Here is a 23,634-nt window from a genome sequence, read left to right as displayed (position 1 = left end):
AGCTCAGCCAGTGACAATGCAACCTTTTCCACAACACGTCATATGTTTCAATGTGCTTCACACAGATCTGCTTTGAAAGGCCAATGGTACACCGAGAGAAGTCCTTGCTCTGCTGATGGTCTAATAGAGAAACAGTTACACTTCTTGACCTTAGTGGTTCTCTAACTCTGCAAGAGCAAAGCAAGAAGCTTGGCTTTAGTAGCAGATCTAAAAGCTTTCAGAAATTAAGCAGCTTAAAAATAAGTCAAATTTAACCTGTCAGAGAGTGTATCTAGAACTGATGTGAGCACCTGCTTGTATAAGTACCTTTCACAAGCATTTGCCAGTTAGCAGAAACCATGGACCAGTGACAGTGCTTTCTCCTGTCCCAGTAGAGACACCTTGGTCACTACCTGACACCAAGGACATCTGGGTCACTTGCAGCTTTCCCAACTTCAGTCATTTCAGCTGAAATTTTCAAAATCAGATGTACGTATCACAACACAAATATTTTAGAAAACTTCCCACAGGACAATGCAATTTTTTCTGACTACAAAAAAAAAGGGGAAAAATGGGTTTGTAATTAAAAATAAAATACTTTCTTCTTTGAAATGATCCAGAATTTCCATTTTTATGTTTGGATTACATTATTCTGTGGGAAGAAAGGCTGCGGGGTGACATGGGCAACAACTAAAGAAAGAAAAGTGAAAATAATTTTTTAGGGCTGGTTGTGTCTTTCTATTGGCTCTGAGCACACCACTGAACTGAAGGAACACGAAGTGGCACTAAGGGCATCTCAGCACTGGAGCAGCCCCACAGACACAATGTTCCAGGTGCTGCTGATGTTTCCAGAATCTTTAACATGAAAGGCAACCTTTCATAATTCAACTTGACCATGCTACGCTAGGGAAGAAACATACACACGCACTAATGTGCATATGCTGACACACAGATGGAACAGTATGTCTGAACACAAGCTCCATTCAGGTATAAAAGTGTGGGTGGCCATTTCAGAGTTTCCCATGGCAACAATTAGTTATGGGCCCACACTAGCACAAGTCCTTGCCTGTTGGAAGAAAAGCATAGTTTCTGCAAGTATGCAGATTTATGCAGAAAACAAATATTCACTGGAGGACACTTCAGTGCTTTCTCTGCTTGCGGGTGGTGTCCCTTACCTCCTGACAAGCACACAGCCACCTTTCCCTGCCTTGGTGGAGGAGGCAGCCTGCCAGCTCCATGAGCACTGGAAGAGGAAATACAGTTTTCTATCATTTTGCTCTGCACAATAAATGCAATGCTGTTGACAGAGGATATTGCACAACCTCAGCAATTTCATCACCATAATATCTGATAGACTCGAACCGATTAAGGAGTTTATCCTTCGAGTGTCTTCTCACTTTATAGCTAGGGAGCTGGGATACAGATATTAATCGATTTTCCAAGGAATTTCTGTGGCACAGCCAGATGCTGAAATCTTGTTTCAGACCAGTGTCATTATTACAGAACTACTACTCTTCCTGCAGTTACGGGGATTTTGCCTTCTTTAGAAAAGTAAGTGGCTTTGGAACCTCACCCATTCCTGTCAACGTGTCTCAGCCTTGTTTGAAAGGCCAAGATTATTGCCACCCTTTTGGCTTTCTGCTGAGACCCATGACAGGTACGTCTGCTATTGACAATTCAGGTAAATGGGGCATGTTATGAAAATGGTAATTTCACATCAACCATGTGAGAACCACTTAAAAATAGTAAAAAACCCCAACAAAATAACAACCCCCCCATCTCACTCACACCTTAGCACTGAAATAAACACCTAAGAACTCAGGACAGCTCTGCGTGTCCCATAGAGTGGGCTGCAAGGATCTGAGTATGCCAGCTCTGAACTTCCCAGGGATCAATCCATCCTCTAGCCATCTCAAATACAGAAAAGATTCCTTATTTAAGATCTAGGCCTTGTCCTGATCAGAAGGAAGCAAGTTTCAGTTTTATGCATTTTTGTAAAAATCACACCTTTCTAACATGCTACATCTAAATGCTACAGTGCCTTATCAACCAGGAAATGCTGTGACACTTCCCACATATGTAAGAAGTCAGGGCAGCTTACCTCTAGTAAAGATATGATGGATTCAAGGCTTTTCTAAAAGTAATTTGTCAGAAGACTACAGCAGCTTTCATAAGCTACAACTGAATGCATGATGGGATTCCCACAAGCAAGTAGGACATAGACCCATGAGTCCTACTAATGTAAGCCCTATATTATTTTTATCAGTCCCCAGTTCCGTTCTTAAAGAGGCCAAAAAGCCACATACTGAGTCTAATATTCTGTTTTCCTTTAGTTGGGAAAAACAATGCTGTTTCTAGAAAGCCAGTGCTTATATATAGGTATCTTGGGATTACTGGAAATGTTAACTGTATTTCAAACATCTTTGCAAGTTGCTGAGATGTGAAACCCATGAAGTAAAAAGCACTGACATGGCCATAACACGTTTCTTGAGGGATTTTAAGGGGATATAATGAAATTAAATAGCAAGGCTTTAACTGTTGACATATCTCTAAACTAGAATAAAATAGAGCCTCATTCGCTTAAGAAAAAAATGTGCTTTTTGGCTTAACAAATTGGAAGAAAAAAATCTGTTGAATTCCAGTGGTAACAAGCTCTCATAACTGAAAAACAGCATTTAACAATAATTTACAATTATGTCTTCTGTTATAATGCTGGACAACACCAGACCAAATGCTGACTCTGATAGATGTAATCCTTGCACAGTCTTTCCTGTAACCACAACTGCTACTTAAAACTATTAGCTAGATAAACTGGTGTAGTAGAACACCAGCCCTGCTGTACTGAGCGGATAAGATTGTTATTTTGAGATGGTCAGAACTTCTGAAAAGAAACCCTCACCTCCTGCACAACACTAAGTGGAAGCTGTCACTCACTTATCACAACAAAACATTCACAGGATTGCACTGCAATACATGTGCCAGATTCTGTAACGCATGTTCCTCCTGGTCAAAAACAAATGTTTCTTGACTTAAGGACGAAAAAAAGGACAACCCAGAGAAAAATCTGCTTTAAACTAAGAACAGTGTTCACAGACTTGGAAAAGTAATAAACATAGGAGCAGCTGTTTTTTGCAATGACACGAAATTCTGATGGTTTTGTCTCTGTTACATCTCTTAACATGAAGTCTCTGTCAGGAGGGCTCTTGCAATATGATTGCAAGTATTTTTGTAGACAAGGATGGAACTCAACTGGCTTGGCCAGGAATGAGAGGTTAAACAGACTCAGCTGTGATAGCTGCATAGCCTGAAGAGCTCTCAGTGCATTATTTCAAGAGTGACCTCTTGCCTTCTACCTCTGTGAAGCATGGCAAGACTTTAATTTTTCTGTTTCACTTCTATAGCTCCCTATTGTGCAAAGCTACGGAATCAGAAAGGAGAGATGATAAATTATTGATCTCACACCCATTTCACTACTTGTGGAGCTGTCCTAGATGCTGCTTTTTTTTCCTCTGAAGTGGCTTGATAGATCTTCACAGTATGAAGAGCTAAGCTCTGGAACTAGCTGGAGAAATCCTTGGATAGCCGGGAAATTTCAGACAAGGCAGTTACAGTCAGAGCAAACTCAATTAGTCAGCAAGACCAAACATCCCCTACAAATCCACTGAAAAATACGCTGGAGAACAAAACAGTTCACTAGAAAATAAACTGTGTTGTTTATGTACACATTATGTACATGTTTATGCCAGCATTTCTTGTAATTTTTCTCCAGTGTTTTACATCTCCTTTTTAATAAACCACTCATTTTTCCTTTGCCTTATGAAATAAATGGACTTAATTAAGTTGTGGAGAATAATCAGACCAGTGACTTACACTTCCAAACACCTCACTGGGACGAACTCCAAATATCAACACATAGACTATGACAGAAAATACTTCTGTGTTATGCTCCACCCTCAAACATTTCTGGTGCGGAAGCCCTCTAAAACAGACACCAAGAACTTGAAAAGGCATTTCTTTTCCTTGCCAAACCATGAACCACTAATAATTTCCATTCCTTTAATAAATACTTTCAACTTCCAGAAAAACACTTCACTGCAAGAAATGATCAAGGCAGGATATATACGAGTGGATTAAAACAGATGGTTTGAATTAAAACCTATACAACAGTAACTATAGTTGACATCAGCATTTTCACTGGAGTAATTATATTGACTATTAACTACTTTATCACTACAGCAAATAATAAATAGACCATGTTAACAGTTATAGTTATTACCTACATTTGCTTCCCTAACACTTCCAATTTCCTGTTCAAAGTCAAATTATCCCATTATTCTTTGTTCTGTGTTTCAGTGATGAAGAGACTAAACACAAATTCACTGGGCATAATAACATTATTTTAATTCTACATGTTCTTGTTGAAGATTTCATATTTATTAAACATTATCTGTTTTTCCTGTTTCACAGTAGGCATAGGCGGCAAACACTAAGTGTCTTTTAAAAGTAACATGACACATGGTGTTTGGCCATCAGGTACCTAATCGTTCTGTTTATTTTGTCTTTACAAACTGAAAAACAGAGGGGTCTAGCAGATAGGGATTCAAGGATAAACTCTTGATCCAAGTGAGTTTTCAAATTTGCTTCTTATGTTTCTGTGCCAGCCCTAAAGCCAAGACTACACATTTCCAGGGGAGTAAAAAACAAATAAAATTCCATACCAAATACAACATAAACATTTCCTTTCAGCATGTTTCTCTGAATATGCTTGGGGACTGCCCACAGAAGACACACTTCTTGGTCTGGGTGAATCTTTCATAATTCCCCAGGGAGACCTCACTCCACCATTCCATCAGTGTAGCGCCAAGTATTTGTAAATGTGGCTGCGGGGCTCCAGCAGCCCCCACTCACATCCTCCTCCTTCATTCCCCTGGCACCATGCAGAACTGCACTGGTTTTCATCCTGTCCTGCCACAGAGCTCTCCTAACAGAAGAGATCTTGATTTAATTTCTACCTGTACAGTTTGTAGAAGGAAGATATCCTTGGATGTATCTGTTTTGGGAGATGATAATTTGTTCTCTTTTCCCCCTCTTCTGATTAATTTTTTAATCCATACAAGTTCTTCCATTTTATTCCCTGGTATTATTTTAAGAAACCTTTGCTACGGTGCTGTATCAAAGACTCACAAAATCCACATTGCTGGGACTGAACAACTTGAGTGTGTTGTAACATTTTTTTTTGAGTCAGTAGACACTGTCTTGTGAAAGAAACATGACTTCCACAGACTCCTAAGTGTATTTATCAATGTATTTACCAACATATGTTATTTTCAAGTTTCTTCCAACTTGCTTTGCCCAAACTTTCAGATATGCAGTTTCCTTGAGTTCTTCCTCATAACTGGTGTCAGGCCTGCTACATCCCACTCCTTTGTTGCCAAGGCTGATACAACACAAATCCCAGCTACACAATGTATAACCATTTCCTGTTGCATTGTTTGAAACTCCCAGGAAAATCTCCATGACCAGCTAACGAGAAAAATATGAGACTGGCATTTTGCATGGCTCTTCAGAAAAGTCTTTATCAAGAGTTAATTATCTGTAAAAAAAAAATAATCTGTATTTCTAAAAAAAGAGTCTTCACTGCATTATGCAAGAAGATTTCAAAATCCCTACCAGGGTGACAATTTTTTAGATGTTCTGCAGAAAACTAACCAGTGCTGTTACTACTTAATTTTACAGCATGCTTCTACAAAGGATGGAGATGGCAAAGTAGAGAAATCTCTATCTTGTTAAGTAGTGGGACTCATTCCAGGTTCAGAAGCTAGAGAGTTTGATAGTTTGCAGCTTTGCATCTCACCTACTGCATCATTCTTCCATAGTTCATTCTGGCACCTCTCCAGTAACACAGAAGGGAAACAGACTATGCCAAGTATTTTTATTCCCCAAGGGGAATCTTGACAAGAGACTTGTTGTGGATGGTCACACAAAGACCAAGCTTGCCAACAGTACCTCAGTCTTGTTCCTCTTTCCATCCTCAGAAGTACATAATCACCTGAGTACCAGTACCTACGCCTGAGTGGGTGAGTTGCCAAGGTTGGAAACAGGCAACCAGGGGAGTCTCTGGACCAAGCATTCCTCAAGGCTGGACCTAGGCACCCTTCACATGGTGGCTTCAGTTCCAGAACTATCCAGGTGTGCTGGAAGTTCTGCTGCAACCCTGAAAACATCTGGTTCTGCTGCAGGTGGTGACCAGTTCAAAGCTTTTAGAGTCCTGTGACTCAAAAATGGCATCTTGTGAACTCCTATCCTAAAACGTTTCTCTTCCACTTCTGATCCCTTGGAACAGCTGGAGAGAACACCAAGTTGTGCCAAAATATTGCTGAGATGCACACAATGCTTCTTTCCTTTATACTGGTAGGAACTAGGTCTGTTCAAAGACAGCTCTCCAACTTCCAGTCACACTTTAACTTGTCTTCCAGTCCAATCCCCACTGTCAACTTTCAAAGAGCACAGCATGAAAAGAGAAGGTGCAACACTGCAACATTGCAAACAGTCTCCTGGTTCTAAAAATCTCTTGTATTTTAAATCAGGCAGTGCATGTTACAGCTCAGTTACTGCATCGTTTAAATCGATGATAAAGTTAACCCTTTTCATGACCATTTAATTCTGTGCTATGAATATGAAGCAACTAGGGGTTCTTTTTCTTTTTTCTGTTACAGATGGGTGTTATGGAAAGCAATTTGCTCTGTGTGTACTTCACTGTATGAAATGACAGCTCATGTAATATGCTTTTATAATATAGATTAGTGTTTATTTGCTTGAGCTAGTTTTCCTTCCCCTGCTGCAGAATCAGTTAATATTAACTGTGCCCCTCGTGCAGAATCAGTTAATATTAACTACAGTGATTTGGCTAGTGCAGTACACAGTGCTTCACTAATTCACAGGAAACACACAACTACATTTGAAATACAAACTGAAGTGAAAGTGAAAACTATAACTAGAAATTTTCTCACTTGTTAGCTTCTTAGATAGTGGTAACAAACTGCCATGCATGGTTTTGCATAATTTCCATCATCCGATCTTCCTCGTTAAATATACAGACCTAATTGCATGTGTGGGCAAAAGTTCGTGTTTCAAACTGGCCTCACTCCCCCAAAAGCAAGCCACAAGTGGCCACCATCAGCCAGTGGTTCTGGGTGCAGCTCAGTCCTGGTAAAGGAGGAGCAGTTCTGGTTCACAGGAGGACCAGTGTGTGTGTGGGTGGCTTGGCTGCAGGCTGTAAGTTCACTTGGGAGAGCAAAGATGTATGCTGGGATCACAAGGTTTGCTGCTGAGAGAGAAAAGGACTAACCTCTCCTTCTGGTTACAGCAGGCACTAACTGCTGATGTATAGCTAATTCTTGCAAATTGCCTCAAAACCCAGAAATCAGAGGACAGCAAATCAGCAAGGCAAGAAAATACAATGGTAACAAAAGAGCAATGAAGGGAATACACACAATAGCAGGAATATTAAAGATAACAGAGATAACTACGGCATGTACCTTATTTTGCAGGATGTCTGACTGAAGCTGATTGTCCATGAAGTGTTTTTGGCAGGCTTGTGGGTGAAGATATTCAAAGCCTTGAAAATTCTTCTGTAAGTGCTGGAGTCACAGATATGGTTTAAAGAAAAGGACAAAGGAGAAAAGTCTCTGCAACCCAGGTTAGCCTTTAAACCAGTGGATCTACTCACTTAAAAGATTAAACACAGACATTTAGGGGCACAGCTTCAGGCCTGAAATACCTGAAAATGTTTTTATTTTCTGAGTTTTCTTAGAAAATATAGCCCTGTCTACAATTAATTTTCAGCATATGTTTTCCACTCTTAGAAATCCCAAATCCTTTTTCTGTTAAATACAGACAGACAAAGTGAAATCCTTTCTTTTCCATGAGAGAGCAAAGATACTGCAACATTGGCTCAGACAAATGGCTTATCTGAAATATATACTACTGGCTAGGAAACAAGAGCAGTAAAAGTAACTCAGAAGTGCACTTCCTTGGCCTTCCCTGGAATTTTCTGCTAGTCATCAAAGCCATACCTAATCCCAATGGAAAATGATGATGGAAATACTATTTTGCTCTCTGCCAAAATGAATCTTCTCTCCAGCTGAAATGGCTTAGCCAGATCGCAGTGGTATAACTTATGCTTCTCTGTGCCAAGTTTTCTGATTCTGGCTCTTGGAATGTCTCTGTAGCAATTTCTTCTACATAATGGAACATATTTCTTCCTCAGAAACACTTAAAACTTCTGGAAATAGGACAACTATTCTAAAGGCTTTGTTTGCAGGGGGAAGTTTTAAACCCGCATTCTCGACAGTTCTGCGCCCGCCCATGTAAACCAGGATGCACTAAGATGATCATGGTTTTGAACTTTTCAGGTTTTACTGCCAGCTCCGCTTGGACTTACGTTCCACACCTAGTGCATATGATTGAGAAAGTAGGCAACACAGAGAAAGGCACAGCAAAGACGCACAAATTAGAAGAATTAAGAAGAGAAAACATCCACCATGAACGAATGACTACCAACTGTATTATGGCACTACTATTTACCAAGAGGAGGCAAGAAAGTTTGCAGCTTAAGCTAAGGAACATTCTGCCCTTTAGCCCCTTCTTAACAAGACTAGAATAGCTAATACATGCAAATTATGTCTAGTCTTTCTGATTATCATTAAAAAGAAAAGAATACCTGAGAAATGGCTCGTCATTGCACTGTCTGAAATCTATAAAATTTGAGTTTACAGCCAAGAGTCCACACACTTAATGATCTTTTTTTCCTGAATATTTCAAGCCAAGCAATGAGGTCCCTGATACCTCCTGACTCCATGAACTGATGGACAAATTTCCCTCTCCTTGAAGAGAATATGCTGCCATTCAAAGGCATCTTTCTGCTTATTCTGATTCTAATAATTCATTCACATGTCACAGAAGTCTTCAGGCAGTACATGTGTGCTACTTAACTTCATGGTGACAGCAAGAAACCAGCTTTCCTGTCAATCCAGTGAGAAGACCCCCTCACCTTGGTAGTAGCAGAAGACCTACAGCTGAGTAGTGGCTGTAACACTACCCAGAAGAAAGCATGCAGAATCATGCAGATTCAAACACTGTAAGAATGAGGCTCACTTTAAAATGAAGACACTTAAGTTTAGTTCTCTTTATGCCAAGGAGGGCAAAATCCAGTTGCCTAAACACCTGTAGCTATCTCAGACTACCTAGGATACTCTGCCTGCCTTCCAGCTTCTACTTGAAAGGGCACAGATGTGCTATCTGCAAGTTTTATTTAGATTTTTGAGTACCTAGAGGATATGCCTATGATGAATCCTATCCTTAGCTGTCCAAGCTCCCAACAGTCAATGGAGAGTTAGTCCATGGAAAACAGTCCATGGAACAAAGAATAGCTGATGGACTTGATTTAATTGCCTGAAAGCAGATGCTCAGGTATATACAAGATGCCTGGCCTTAAGGCTTTTATAGAGCTCTTTAAGCTTCTGGCCATTCCAGAATGATGCAGATGTCCTGCAGGTCCCCTGTTATCCTTGCCAAGACATCTGCCCAGGAGTGTCTTTAATGACATTGAAGTCCTATGCATGAGTTATGGATTCAATTTCCAGCTCTGTAATTGGAGCACTGATACACAGTGCACACATATATTTAGATGGTTTAATATGAGTATGTAATGCACACAAAGCATCAAAGTACAACAACGGACATCAGCATAACAAAAGGACATTTTGATGGAAATAAAAATTAGATCTATCTCAGAACAGAAAATAATTAATTCTATTTCTTACATAAAAGTCAGGCAAATAGAATATTTGAACATCACAGATTCATAAAATAATTTTAAAACGTTGTGATGGGAAAACATAAATATAAAATAAAATTTAAAACCAGATTAAATGAACAATAAATTCAGGCTTGTAGCTCTTTAAATTGTCATTGTACAAAAGCATTTCACTCAAAATTATTTTTATTGTGCTATCATTAAATATGAATGTCTCTCAAAACCTGTTTCAGAGGATGAATTAACAAAGCTGTAGCTGTCTGGAATGAGCTTTGATCTACCATAAAAAATGATAAAAGGCATTTCCCACTTCTTTTCATTGGGAAGAAATTCATTTTGGAACTGCTTGAGGTTATGTATTGTTTTATTAACTGGGACTAATTCCCAGTTTATTCCTCTACGTCCTTATGTGACCTACACTCCTCAGTTGTAGAAAAGGAACAAGTAGGCAACATTACAACATTTATTTTGCTTCCTAAGCATACCATAGTCTGTGTCTGAAGCAATTCCCCTCTACCACTTCTGATGTCAGCAGGTATAGCAAACCAAAATACCCTTGTGAATTATGGATATGTATTTGAAACACCACAGTTACATTAATGTAACATCTCAAACACAATTTACGTTTATATACACAAATATAAACTTTTATTTTTTTTCGTGAATGACAATTAATTTTGCACAGATGTAGGTGATCTATTTATGAAGCAGCACTCTTTCTTGTTCATGTACCTAATGAATTAGATTAAACTGAAGTGTCAGAACCACACAATTCCCCATCTTCAAAGCAACCTGAACTCTTAGAAGCCTAATTCTGCTGACTTAACAAAAAGCTGTGAAAATGGGCCTTGTGCTTTCTAATCCTGAAGGCACAAAACCCAGTTACCTGTGGTAATTACACACCTATTAGAAATTACCTTCCTATTATTGTGGCCTTTACATTTTCTTCCTACCACCATCTCTGTTCTGCCCTTATCCTTGTACATCAGGCATCTTGAGGATATTGACAGCATGTGGGTCAGCATCCCTGGTAGAAAGCCTGGCTGCAAATGCTCAGCTCTGAATTACTATCAAAGACCTGCCTGATCACATTCAGCATCGCCCTCACAGACAGTGGGCACCCCTGTCACTTCATGCTAGCTGCAATCTCAGTTGAAGGAGCCAGAAATCCAACCTCTTTGCAAGAGGAGAGCATGAAAAACAAGCTAAATAAAGGGAAAGCCTTCAGCAGAACTGGGCACCAGCCTGGAGACAGCAAATAGGTGATTAAATGTCCAGTATCTAGTCTCAAATGTTACGCAGTTGCCTGGGCCAACTGCTGGCCTCACACCCTCGATCCCACAAGGAGGAAACACGTATGGGATTTCACCCTGTGTCAAGGATGGATCCAATCCCACGGCACAGAGCCAGCTTGAAGCACAGGCTCTTGTAAGGTTGAAACTAAGCTTTGTTCACTTTCAAGTCACAAAAGCCTCCCATGTACAAGTCTATATTATACTGGTTCCATAACAGATTGAAATACGACTACTGAAGTGAATTCTTTAGAGAACCATGTCACCATAGATCCAGTCCCCCTGGCAGTGAATCAGATATGGTACAGGTATGGAGGACATTTAAGTTTATAGGAAGGCCTCAGCAAGACTGTGCTGGGTAGAGCTCTGTAAGATTGTCAGGATTCATCACCCGAGTGTAACTGGATGCTCACAATGACTTTTGCAGGTATGAGCACATTCACATGGAAAAAAAAAAGAACGAAACATCTAATAAACAGTTCTCATCTAATACTCTGTCCTAAATCATGCAAGAATAGCAAATGGGTGTTCTTTCGTGCTGTTATCTCAAATATTCCTGTTCAACTTATACTTTCTTGTCTGACATTCTCAGCTGAGCACGTGCCCTAACTCAGAATGTGTAACAGCATTAGAAGCAAGTTAGTCATTAGAAATCACCAAACGAAACTCTATCCCCTTCACACATACAATGCTTTAATAATGCAACAAATCAGGACATATATATTTAGTGCTATACCTTGTACTTAAGCACAGAAACAATGAAAATGTTCTTAATTTTTTGGTTCTGAAGGTAATCTCATGGAAGCTACTATTTTATCAGTATAGACAAAGTCACATAAAGATGACGCTGTGGTCAAGTTTTATTTATAACAGATTTTTACTGCATATCTGGACCACAGCTCATCTGCCAAGGATCATAAAATCCTCATATGCCCTTAAAACTTGGGAGAGAAATCAGTTGGTCCAGCAGACTGCACTGGGGTAGGGATTATTTTTTCTGTTGAATTAATCTATTGTAAAATGCAGACACAGTGGGGGAAAGAATCAACTCAGAACACATTTATTTTTGTTCTACTGACCATTCCGTAGTGGCAATGAACAAAAGCTGGTACATGTATCATATCTGGTAACACTTAAAGAAAAAGCCTTAAGTAGCAAGGGAGGAGACAGTCTTATAGATTCTCTTCCTGATAACACAGAGGACAAGCACTGGAGCTACACACATAGAAGTAAATAAACAGAAACTTGTGTTTTCTCTCTCCAAAACTGTTTGTTAATAAACAAAATGAATTTTATGGAAGAATCACCTGAGAACTGATCATCTGAGTTTTAATTATTTTTTATTTCGGCTTAATGTCTCCTTTAACATCAAAGTCTGATGTCTCTCCAGTGCTTCTGCAAATATAGATACCTAGAAATTTGAAGTATGCAACTCCAAAAAAATACAGAACTGTATCAGAACAAAGGAGGATGGTTATACCTTTAAACTGTAGAACAGTTATGACTACAGGCAACTATGCCATAGCCCTTTGGTTTAGTACCATATTTTACAGCTAACAGTAGAAAGGGTAATGAAACATGACTTGCAGCTCTGGAAATGTTTAATTTGCATTCAGTAACATGCAAGTATGGAGCTAAATTTAAAAAGAAGAAATGGAGAGATGTCAGAAATTCTCACTGAAAATTGTACCAGTTTATTTGCACTTTGCTGTGGAAGCTGTTTTCATCCCATTTTTTTAAAAAATTAGTCATCAAACTGCTGTCTCGGACTTGCTCTGCTAACACGGATTTTGGCTAGGGAGTCAGGAGGGGCACCTGCCTACAGAGCCACCTGGCTGCAGCTGCTCTGTAGCTCTGGAAGAAGCAGTGACACATTTGCATAAAATTAGTTATTATGGAAAACTGTTACTGTCTTTGTTCTGAAGACCTGAACAGGACAGAGACAACCAGGTTTTAAGTTGCACTTCTTTACATAACTGGAGCATAACAAGCGTAAGCAGATCAGTCTTACACAACATAAAAGTTCCACTGGAGTTTATGGGAATTTTTGTTAAATAAGTTAAAGACTAGTCCAGCTGGCTGGTTGAAGGTACACGGTTTTTTTAAAATCCCTTTTATAACCTCTATTCAAGAATTTGTAAGTGTATTTCTTATGAAACTTTATTGGCCAGAGATCCAAAGTGTACAGTCTTTAAATGCTTCCTCTGTATCTCCAAATAGTCCTATACTTAAAATATGAATATACTAGAAGACTTGTTAAAGAAAAACACTCACTAGTTCATATAAGAAAATGAAACCCCATACAATTATTTCATAACTGCAATACCTGAGCAAAGAAAATTGAGGTGTCTAACACCAACAATGATCCAGCCTGCTTACACATCAAAAACTGTCTATGAAATTCACCTTCATTCTGCAACGTTTCAATTTCATCCACTACATTTACAAAAGATTCACTGATGTATTTGTCACATTTCACATTATGTACCTGCATTACTGCAATCAAGAAAGCTGCAGAGTCATGAAAAATTGAATATAAAAATACTGTTTATGTAAAATTATATATATGTGTACACATACAAAGGCATGGAAAGGTATCATAAAACTTACCATCACTTGTAGAAAGTGAGTCATTTGCACAGATCAGTGCCAAAGTAAACAGCAAATGCCAAAGATCCATACTTCTAATTCTGTAATAACAAAAGACAGTGGAAGAGTTTCTTTATAAACAAATATTACTAACATGATATGACATTTAAACTATTATCTAGTTTTACTGAATTTCTGACTGGATTTAAACCATAAGTATATTTAGTTTATGGTTTATTGCCTCATATAGTAGTACATCATCTTGTAGTCTAGGACAGAGAGTATATACTATATTTACAAGACAACTAGCTTATGCATTTCTAGTTCATTTAATATTGAGAGAGGAAAAAACCAAGTATTGTCAATCTCTAGACTGCTTCCAGGGAGTGGCCACATGGGGATGGATCCCAATGACTAGCACAGGTTAAATGTGAAAGCAGGAAAAGAACTGTACTCCTTCAGGGAACAAACATGTGATGATCCTCTTTCCAGTTAATGCTCCTGTGAAGCTGTATTCATCTTCCCCTGACAAGTACAACCCTTCTCAAGTCTACAACACATGCAGTAAAGCTGAGAGAAGTGATGCAGTTCCACAGGCCAGCTCCCACACCAGAAATGGCTGTCAGCAGAAAAGCACCTTCTCTGTACCTATGGCCACTGCCTGTGGCAGGTAGCACACCAGGAGCAGAGAGGGCAGCAGCAGTTGTGGGGCTCCAAGAATGAGAGTAACCTGGGCTAATTCTCTGATCTGCTCCTTACTGGCACCTTGCACAACTGTAAGCACCTGTCTTGGTGCTCCCGCTCAGCCACTCTGCTCTTGGGGGGCTGCCCTGGAGACTGTCTCACTTTTACTTATGTCATTTCTGAGAGAGAACCTTCTGATGGAGACCTGAGCACACTCACTAAAGCCTTTACAATCTCCAAGCATTCAAACCCTTAAAAACCTAGCGTAAACCAACAAGCCTTTACGGCTTCCCCCAAAAGCACGCCCCTCCTTTTACCTAATTCACCTGTGCCACACACACATATCCTACAACCCCATCACACGATCCTGTTTTGAGGCATTACTTTGCTCCTGCCATTATCACCAAAATCTGGTAACAACAATGAAGGGCAGAAGCTGGTCTGTGCTGGATTTGCAGACAGTGCAGCCTACTGCACAGAATTGTACCTTGCTCCCAAAACCTCATGAGGTGTCCATAGATAGTATGGGGAAAGCATACGTACCATGGTTACGACCCGACCATTTACAACCATAGACATTACCAGAGATGATGCAACACAGATGCTAAAATGAGGACTGATGCTGAAACAAGTTAAGAAGCAGTTTTTTGTTCTGTGGCACAAAACTACCAAGATACATTGACACCCCTATTCAATGAGACAGCAGAGAGAGAGAGAGAATACTAGCTCCACTTTCACATTTGACTGTAAATCCATATGACAGACCTTGATTCTATGTTGGACTGTTTTCAATTAGAGATTTGCTTTCTTTATCTAAAAGGAGATTAAATCACAAGTGTCTAAACAACGTGTAACAATCTCTAAGTGTGTGTTACCAATTAACAACTCATGCTATCTAATCTCTGTGTCAAAAACTAGTCAGTTTCCTAGTAGAGTTAGCAAAGTTTGAATTAGGTTAAAAACTGTAAAATGCAAGGATGCAGAGTACGTAAAACATGGTAATGCTGAATTTAAAAGGTAATTCCCTCAATTTTCTTACCCTAAGAGAATAGAATGAATAACACCACAGAAATCAAAACCATTACGAACTCCAGATTTCTCATTCATGCTGTTCCGTACAAAACTTGAAAATCAGAAGGTATTTCTCACATCCTCATTAATGCAACTGCTTAATAATTCTCATGTTTCAGGCTCGGCATAGGAGGCATTTATTCAAACTGCTCTAGACTAGCAACGCCTAAGCCAGACCTGCAAAGGCAAACCAGGAGATGCTCCCCATGCATCCACATCAGGGCAAGGATGCCCAGCAGCACTACCCAGGCAAACTTGGGCCTGCCTAAGTAAGCATGGGCCAGCTACATGGAGAAGCTGGAGGAGCTCTGTGGATTGACCAGGCAGGGACTAGCAGGGCCTTCCCCTGGCCAAGCAGACACGGGTCTCTCCAATGGTGACTCCCCCTGTTCTCAGTGGACAGGGAGGAAAGAAGGGGTACAGAAATGTGTTAGTGAGGATTCAGGGCACTGTTGGGAGTGAGGCAGCCTGAGGAGCAGGATCAGGAGCAGTGACAGCTACAGCTGCTGGAGTGCAGAGAGCTGGGAAAAAGTTAATAAAGTAAATCACAGGCCAAAAATCCTCCTCTCAGAGAGATCCACTGGCACAGCATGTGGTTCGTCTGAGATCAGCTACATTTTCAGCTAGCTCAACTGGTCCTCCTGCTTCATCTGTACTCTTCTTTAAAGGATCCTCATTGCCTCTTTTTCATAAATCTTCTACAAAAATATGTCTCTGTATTTGCCAATTCCTCTCTTATTACACAATTTATTCACTGTCAAACAGTCTTCCCTCCCCCTCAGCCCTTCCACTTTCTCCCTGAAGTTTTGTGTTCTCTTTCACAGGCCTGAGCACAATGTCACTTTATTTACAAACCTCCTGCTCTCTGCCTGTCACAGTACCCAGTTATCCCATAATGCCTCCATATTCACATTTCCCTGTTCTCCCATGTCTGCCAGCCCTGCTAATCTTCCTACCACTCTTCTCCAAGCTTTCCTACTTCTTCCTGGCTAGTAACAGCACAAGAAAAGCCTGAACTCTCACGGGAGTTCTCCTGTGACACTAAATGTCATCCGAGTTCATCATTCTGAGCACACCATTTCATTTTCGTAACTGCACGGGACCAGGACTGGCTCTCATGTGCAGCTGTCACAGCACAGCTATTCCCTCCATCCCTGCACCCCTGACTGGCAGCCATCTCAGCTTCCTTCCAGGAAGAGTGAGTTGACAGCTGGATTGCCAACCTAGGAGCCTGGAAACACATCACAGAGGTCAACAAACATGCTGCACTTCAGTAAGGTCATGCTACTGCAGTTGAAAACAATTCCATTCCAGTACTGCTGTTCCTCTTGAGCTGGTAGACTTGTTTACATACCTGCATGAAGTGAACTCCATCAGGAAACTGTTCCAGTTAAAATTAATCCATAAACATTTATTGTAACGAACCTGTTTGCTAACCAGGTTGAACAGGACTCCACAAAGACACAGCCCAGGAGCAGCACTGGGGCAGTACAGACATGGGAGTGAGCAGTGAGTGTGGAGGGGAGGACACAGCTGCCGTTCCCTGCTCACTCTTCCCTTCCCTTCCCTGGTCAGCCACAGAGCTTGACTAAAACAACTGAAACAGGGCACAGGATTAATTTGCATTCCTAAACCTCAAAGATTATCAAAATTGCTGCTTCATCCCTTGCCTTTTTGCTAGTAAAATGTAGTGCAGAAACAAATTATGCTCCTTCAGTGGATTCTCGCAAATACAACATCTTAGCAAGACAAAACAAAGTGTCTCTACTCTGCCTAAAACCATATGTGATCCTCCACTGCATTATCCATCCAGACAAGTTGTGTCACTGAAAAATATCCAGCTGGTGTACTCTGAACATACCCAATATGGACAGGACTGAGCTCAAGAACAGTAACTTCTCTCATCTGAAAACATGGATGCATCAAGCTACGCCCTTTGTGCAACGGCCTCTGTAAAGTGCAAGTTGTGCTACCTCCTTAAAGCTCAAACTCAGAGTCCCTGGAGTAGGGCTTGTACTCCAGGCCTCACTCAGGCAAATGGAGTCTGCAAGGGGTGTGAAGCATCAGGGACTATGTCTGCGCATCCAGCACAAATACCAAAAGCTCTGCTGGGTTGCAGCTATGATGACCACTTCTATTGGTATCTGAGGTCAAGAGACATCTACACTACTACAGCTCCAGTCTTGTGGGAGAAAATCTGGTGCAAAGCAGGAGGTGCCCCATCATGATAGCACTTTTGGTGGTTCAGAATAAATATTTTGAGAGAAGGGTCCTTTGAAGTCCTACCTGCACCACCATCAGACAACCACTGCCTTGCAGAAAGTTCTCTCACAAATCCATCCCATAACCACCTGCTGCCCTTCCTCTAAGACACTCTTTAAAACTTGCTGTCAACAGAACAGTGCTGTCCAGAGGCTTCAGTGTTAACTTAGCAAGAGACAGCTTCCCTGTAGGCATTAGGACAAAACTGACCTTTCATAATCTAGTACTATCTACCTCCCAACATCTTCCTCATATGCATATGAAAGACAAATGCCACTTTTAAAATCCCTCTTATTTAACAGAAAAAAAAAAATTCAGTGTTTGTAATACACTCTATTCTAAAGAATAATAGTCTATATCTTACCCAACTCCAGCAGCTTGTAAGAATGAAGAGAGCTAAAATCAGGGGGATAAAAAAAAAATTACAGCAGCTGACTGTCTTCAAGCCAGCTGAAACTTGACCACAGAAACATTTGGCTAGAGGTCAGCTCAGGCTAATTGCTTCAGTACAGAAAGGGAGCCAGGAGTTATAAAAAGGATAAAAAAAAAAATCTTGGCCTTTTTCTATAGCGATGTTGGAGTAAGGTCAATCACAACTGAATTTAAACACGACGTCTCTCCAGTGGGATGCAAGCATAGCATAAACAGGCAAAATTGGGCTAAGAAACTCCTTGAGAAAAGAAACAGTTTAGTAACAGCATACTGAGTGGTTTGCATCTACTCTGGTCAGGTAAAAATGTTAACACTTGGAGTAAACCATAAGGAGTTTTGCTTATAAACAAAACTTGTTTGAAGTAAGATCTTGACCTTCAGATAGGTCCTGAACCTGAAAGGACCGGAAGGAAGGGGAAGGACAAGGATATTGAACTGCACCTATGAAGGCACTGCTGCTTTTGCCATCGCCACTAATACAGTACTCCAAATATGAGAGAGCTTTTCCCCTGGTAACGTCCTCCAGTTTAGCACTGCTTGCCACAGCAGCACATATGCAGCTAGTACAGAGCCAAAGGCAGCCTCTTTGCTGCAAACCAAACCACAAAATTACTGAGTTAAAGATTAATCTGAAGAGCTTTTCCATACATTGCTGTTTCATCATTCCATCAGGTCACAAACTGGCAAAGGCGCAAGAGTGTGCAATGCAGACAAATATATACCAACAGATCCACCACCAAATAAGATCAAATGCTGAGACGGAAATGGTAACTCCAGGCTCTCCAGGTCTGTCCTGAATCATCTTTATTACAACTACAAAATGCGTATGCACATACTCGCACACAATTTTTCTGGGTGAAAGGCCTTTATTTTTCACAGCGTGGACATTTTTTACCATTTATCTCAGGGCAGGACCAGTGACACCAAGGGGTAACCTTGCTGTGCTTGCCTAAAAACATTCACGCCAGTTTGGCCGATCACGCATAGCTGAAATCACTTTGCTTGCTTACCCTCATTCCCCTGAGTGCCAACAGGATGGAGTCATTCTGCAACTGAAATTAGTTTCAGCCCTTCCAATCAACAGAATCTAAAACTGCAGTGGACCTAAAGCCCTCTTCCCTTGCTTGCTGATATTACAGCTTGATTAAGTCATCAGCAGCCCTTGGACAAATGCCTGTTTTTATAGAACTCTTGTCAGGGCTATATATTCAGATGTATTAATTATCTCAGTTGATATGAATAACATACCATTCACTTCCTGTGTGCCACTATCCTGGATACGAAAAGAACAAGGAATGATACCACAGAAGCAGAAATTATGTACTTCAAATAAAAGAAACCCAAAAAATCTCACAAAGGGCAAATTTCAATTAAAAAAAAAAGTCCAAAACCTAACAACAAAAGATAGCCCCACTGGGAAAGAATGAAGGACTACAGCATAAAGCTGCATTTATTATGCATGTTTTGATGCAAATTTGAGGACTACTAAAAGGTACAGTATAATTAGAAACTAAAACTATGGAAATGAGGCTATTTCGTATTATTAATTAGATCTTTATGTAAGCTAATTAATTTACAATAGTTTCAAGTGTGAAAGTGTTAAAATTGCAAATGGAGTCTATTAAATTAATTGCTCACTTTGGATTTAGAAAAATTATTTTTCTCCCTAAATAAACTTTTAATTTTGGAATAGAGACTATATTAAATCTTCATTTCAACACCCAATTTATTTCTATCTCTATTGTAATAGGCACCTTCAATGCTTTTACATCAGCTGGTTTCTTTTTCACGTGGACAGATGTGTCAGCTAATACTCTGATTTAAACTGGTAACAGGCCAAATGGTTATCAGTTCTTGGATGTGGTTAAGGAGCCCTTCAGTGAATCCAGACTTTAGACATTTCTCTGGCCTTGTACTGAAGGCTATTTAAAGTCATACTCCAAAAACTGGGCTAGGAAGTCTCAGGATGGATGGGGCATATGGCCTATCAATTCTTCATTTACAACAAAATCTGTAATACTTTGACAGCAGTAATCTGATGGACGAGGTACAGAGAGACAGGGGATCTTAGCTGTAAGACCAGTAGATTTCTCCATCAGAAGACAATTCCTAAAAGAGGACTGCAGTTACAGTTCTAAGTTTCTGTCTACTACAGACAGAAAATTTTGAACTTGGAAAAGACTTAATTGCTTGTTTGCCTTTCAGCCCCCCCCCAACAGGCCAAAGTAGCAAAATAGATGCATCTCAGCTGAAAGAAATTGCAACATTTAGCTGCATATCATGCAGATGTGAATTGCTGAGCAGATACTCAGCTTTACATATAATTGAATCATTAAGGAAGAGGATTCAGGCCTGTTTAAGAGAATTGTAATTTTTTTTCAGGCTATAAACACTTTCTCAGCTACAGTGGTAATTCTTCTGAGGCTTTTCCCACTCCTTTTTTTTTTTAATTATTATTATTTGGATAAATCATCCAAGGGACAAAATTCTGATCTTTGCTTTGCTATTTGTACAATCAATTGCAAAGAAAAGTGAGAAACTTTCTCTATATGCGCAAAAGTATATTCTAATCTTTTTTTAAGAAACATAATGCATCAATTTAATTTCAAATATCATGTCAAGAAAGCAAAGAGAAATAGCTGAGTCTGTATTTACAACCAATACCCTAGTAATCTGTACTAAAAGAACATGGTTTTACTCAAAAACATGTCACATTCAGACTTTACATAAAGAGATCAAATGATTTTTCAAGTGCTGTAAGAAAATTTCATACCAGTATTAAAAAAAAACCAACCAAACACAAACCGAAAACTCTTCAGCATCTTGCTAGCAACCAAGTTCTAATCCCATCAGGACTTCATCAGTGTAGACCCAATCCATCAAAGCAGTGAAAGACATCTGATTTTAAACAGGTAAGATTATATATTTAACATGAGAACGTTGCTAAGTAATTCTCCTAGCATTGACAGAGAGCTTAGCACCTCACAGAAATTACGAAGAATTTGCAGAGCACAGGAATTGTGATGGAAAGCAATGTAAGTGACATCACGGGGAGTTTAGCCTGGAACACAGTGGAAAACAAAAGGATTAATCTCATGCTTAAAAATAAATAACCATCTTATATGTGCTGCTGGATCGTTGATACACAGCAGGCCAGTTCCACTGTTCTAGCTGGCATATTCTTTGCAAGCCTTCTCCTGTGTGCTACTATCTGCCTATCACTCCAATTAGAAAACTACTACCTTGGGTAAATATAATCAGGCTTCAGCACAGATTATAAATAAATACACATCTCATCTCTTGGAGCTTTTTTGTAACATGAAAATCCTGCTCGCTCTGATTTCCTGACGTGGCTCCTTGAGGCCTGGAAGGCAGGCTTGGGTTCAAGGTGATCAAAAGGAATTGAAGATGCTTTGTTCAGAAAAGCTCAGTTACTGCCAAACTCTATTTCAAAATTATGAAACTCATGTTGATCTCAGGTGAACCAGAATTTGGTTAGAGATAAGCATTTTTGAACAAAACATCCTCAATTTCTTCTAATCACCTTGAACCCAAACCTGCCTTCCAGGCCTCAAAGAGCAATTGCAGGAAATCAGAGGGAGCAGGGTTTTAAATTTAAATAGCATTTAAATATAACATGCACTTTTTCCAGGAAAAAACGTCTTCAAGCAGATGTAAAATTTAAGTTCAAGACCTTGATATTTACCCTAGACTAATGAAATTACTTAACAGTTCATTACCATAGAACAAATTAATTACATGGTTTAATCGCATGCTAAATTATTCGTATGCTCCTAATCAGATTAAAACTACATAATGGAGCCTGCATGGCATTTAGGAAGTTGTTAACTTTAATACTGCAGTAAGTGAAAGCTAGTAAATGACTGACAAAGCATTTCTGAGTGCATTTCTAGATAGCCACTCAAGACTCCAAGCACTCACATATTTACTATCAATTGGTCCACCTGATAAGATTAATCAGCCTGACAGGTCTAACAGTAATCACTGCATTTTAAATTAGTGCAGTTTTGTATGTCCTGCAGCTCATATCAATTTAAGATGTGATTTGTATTGATTTAATCGGCATCTGCAATATGCAGATTAAAGGTAACTTTAAGTCTTGGTTAAACTGATGTAGAGTTAGCATCTGAGCACATCTATTCAGTGCAACTGTTTCTCAAAATAACTGCAAGCAAAATTATCTGTTTAAGAAGTTCTGTGTTGATGAGAAGCAGTACGATTGGCTTTCCATTGACTTTCTCTGTAAGATCACACCAGCATTGCTTCCTGGCCCTATTCCTGTGGATTTGGTGCTTTAAGTCCACACAAGGAAGAAGTATGGGAAGCCTCAAGGAAAGTCTTTTTTCCTGCATTGGAGAGGTCAGAGGATATGTGACATGGGATCCAGGAACAACTTGGAAATAAGAGTGGAGACAAGTGGACTGCACAGTGGGTGATCAAGCCAGCCTGATATTTAAGGGAAATAAACCAAACAGCCATGCCTGGTAATCTCTAGAGTTGGTGACCTATTAAACACTTACTAGTTTAGCAAGTTTACCTTCTAGTTAATTTTCTGAGTGGGCACTTGCAGCCAACACAGCAATACAATGAAGCCTGTCTTCTGGAATGAGTGAGGTAAAGGGAGATGCCAGGTTGCAGTTAAAAATGAACACTGGAAACTGACAGAGCTTTGTCTTGATTTCCATCAGTTCCTCTAAGAAAACTCTACCAATGAAGAAATTAAGAAGGGTCTGCAAAATAAGCCATAGAAACAGACATATTAATTTTAAATGTAATTTGACAGATCTGTTTTTAGAGATGTATTTTAATGATGTCAAACAATATTTTCCATCAGCAAATCCTGAAGCAAGTCTGCAGCAGGAGTCAGTGGCATTATCCATTTAACAGACAGGGAAACAGGAAGCTTGCCTGTATTTGGGAAGAGGAGCAGCTCGCCTGTATTTACACCAGAGCCTAACAGCAGAGTAAGGCATGGACTGCAACCCCCTCCAATGTCTTACCTACCAAAGAATATTACAGTCTTGCAGATATACTGCTAGCCATCTTAGCATCCCAAAATAAAGCTGTAGTGGATTAAAAAAAAAACAACAAACAACCAAATCCAAACCAACAAACTGATAGTTTGCATTAGGACAGAAAGAATTACAATTTAGAGAAAGATCAGTTCATCTGAAACACTTAAGCAACTGGCAACACTTTCTTAATAAGTGTATAGCTCTTTTACAAACAATAGGAACAAACTATGCTCTTTAGCTTCCAGTGTAGTGGAAGTAAACCTCTCCCTCCACATATATCACTCCTCAAACATCAGACAAAAACACAAGGATTGTTCTGCATTGGAACCTTTCCTTTTAGACATCACAGATAAAATACGCAAACTCTGAACTGACACGCTTAAAATGAGATACTCTGCAACACACGGGTGCTACAAAAATCAGAGCTGCTCAGTGCAAAGCTGGCTGGCTGATGGAGAGTACGTCTGCCTCC

The 23,634-nt window shown here is 39.8% G+C and overlaps 1 protein-coding gene across 6 annotated transcripts in view; it reads right to left on the bottom strand.

Annotated features, from left to right (window-relative positions):
* The window catches only part of GHR (growth hormone receptor), a 164,953-nt gene that overhangs the window by 57,675 nt on the left and 83,644 nt on the right, over positions 1 to 23,634 (bottom strand). For 5 of the 6 annotated variants that reach the window (XM_032676934.1, XM_032676933.1, XM_032676938.1 and 2 more), the window contains one exon: positions 13,699 to 13,778. In XM_032676934.1, the coding sequence (XP_032532825.1) occupies positions 13,699 to 13,768 (70 nt within the window). In that variant the 5' untranslated portion in view covers positions 13,769 to 13,778. Of the gene's footprint in view, positions 1 to 7,517; positions 7,620 to 13,698; positions 13,779 to 23,634 lie in introns of those variants that run through there. The other variant, XM_032676939.1, reaches the window with a different exon arrangement.

The sequence above is a fragment of the Chiroxiphia lanceolata genome, chromosome Z (genome assembly GCF_009829145.1).
Source record: "Chiroxiphia lanceolata isolate bChiLan1 chromosome Z, bChiLan1.pri, whole genome shotgun sequence".
NCBI lineage: Eukaryota > Metazoa > Chordata > Aves > Passeriformes > Pipridae > Chiroxiphia > Chiroxiphia lanceolata.
The sequence above is the reverse complement of the archived record's forward strand: the minus strand, read 5'-3'. Positions and strand labels throughout refer to the sequence as shown.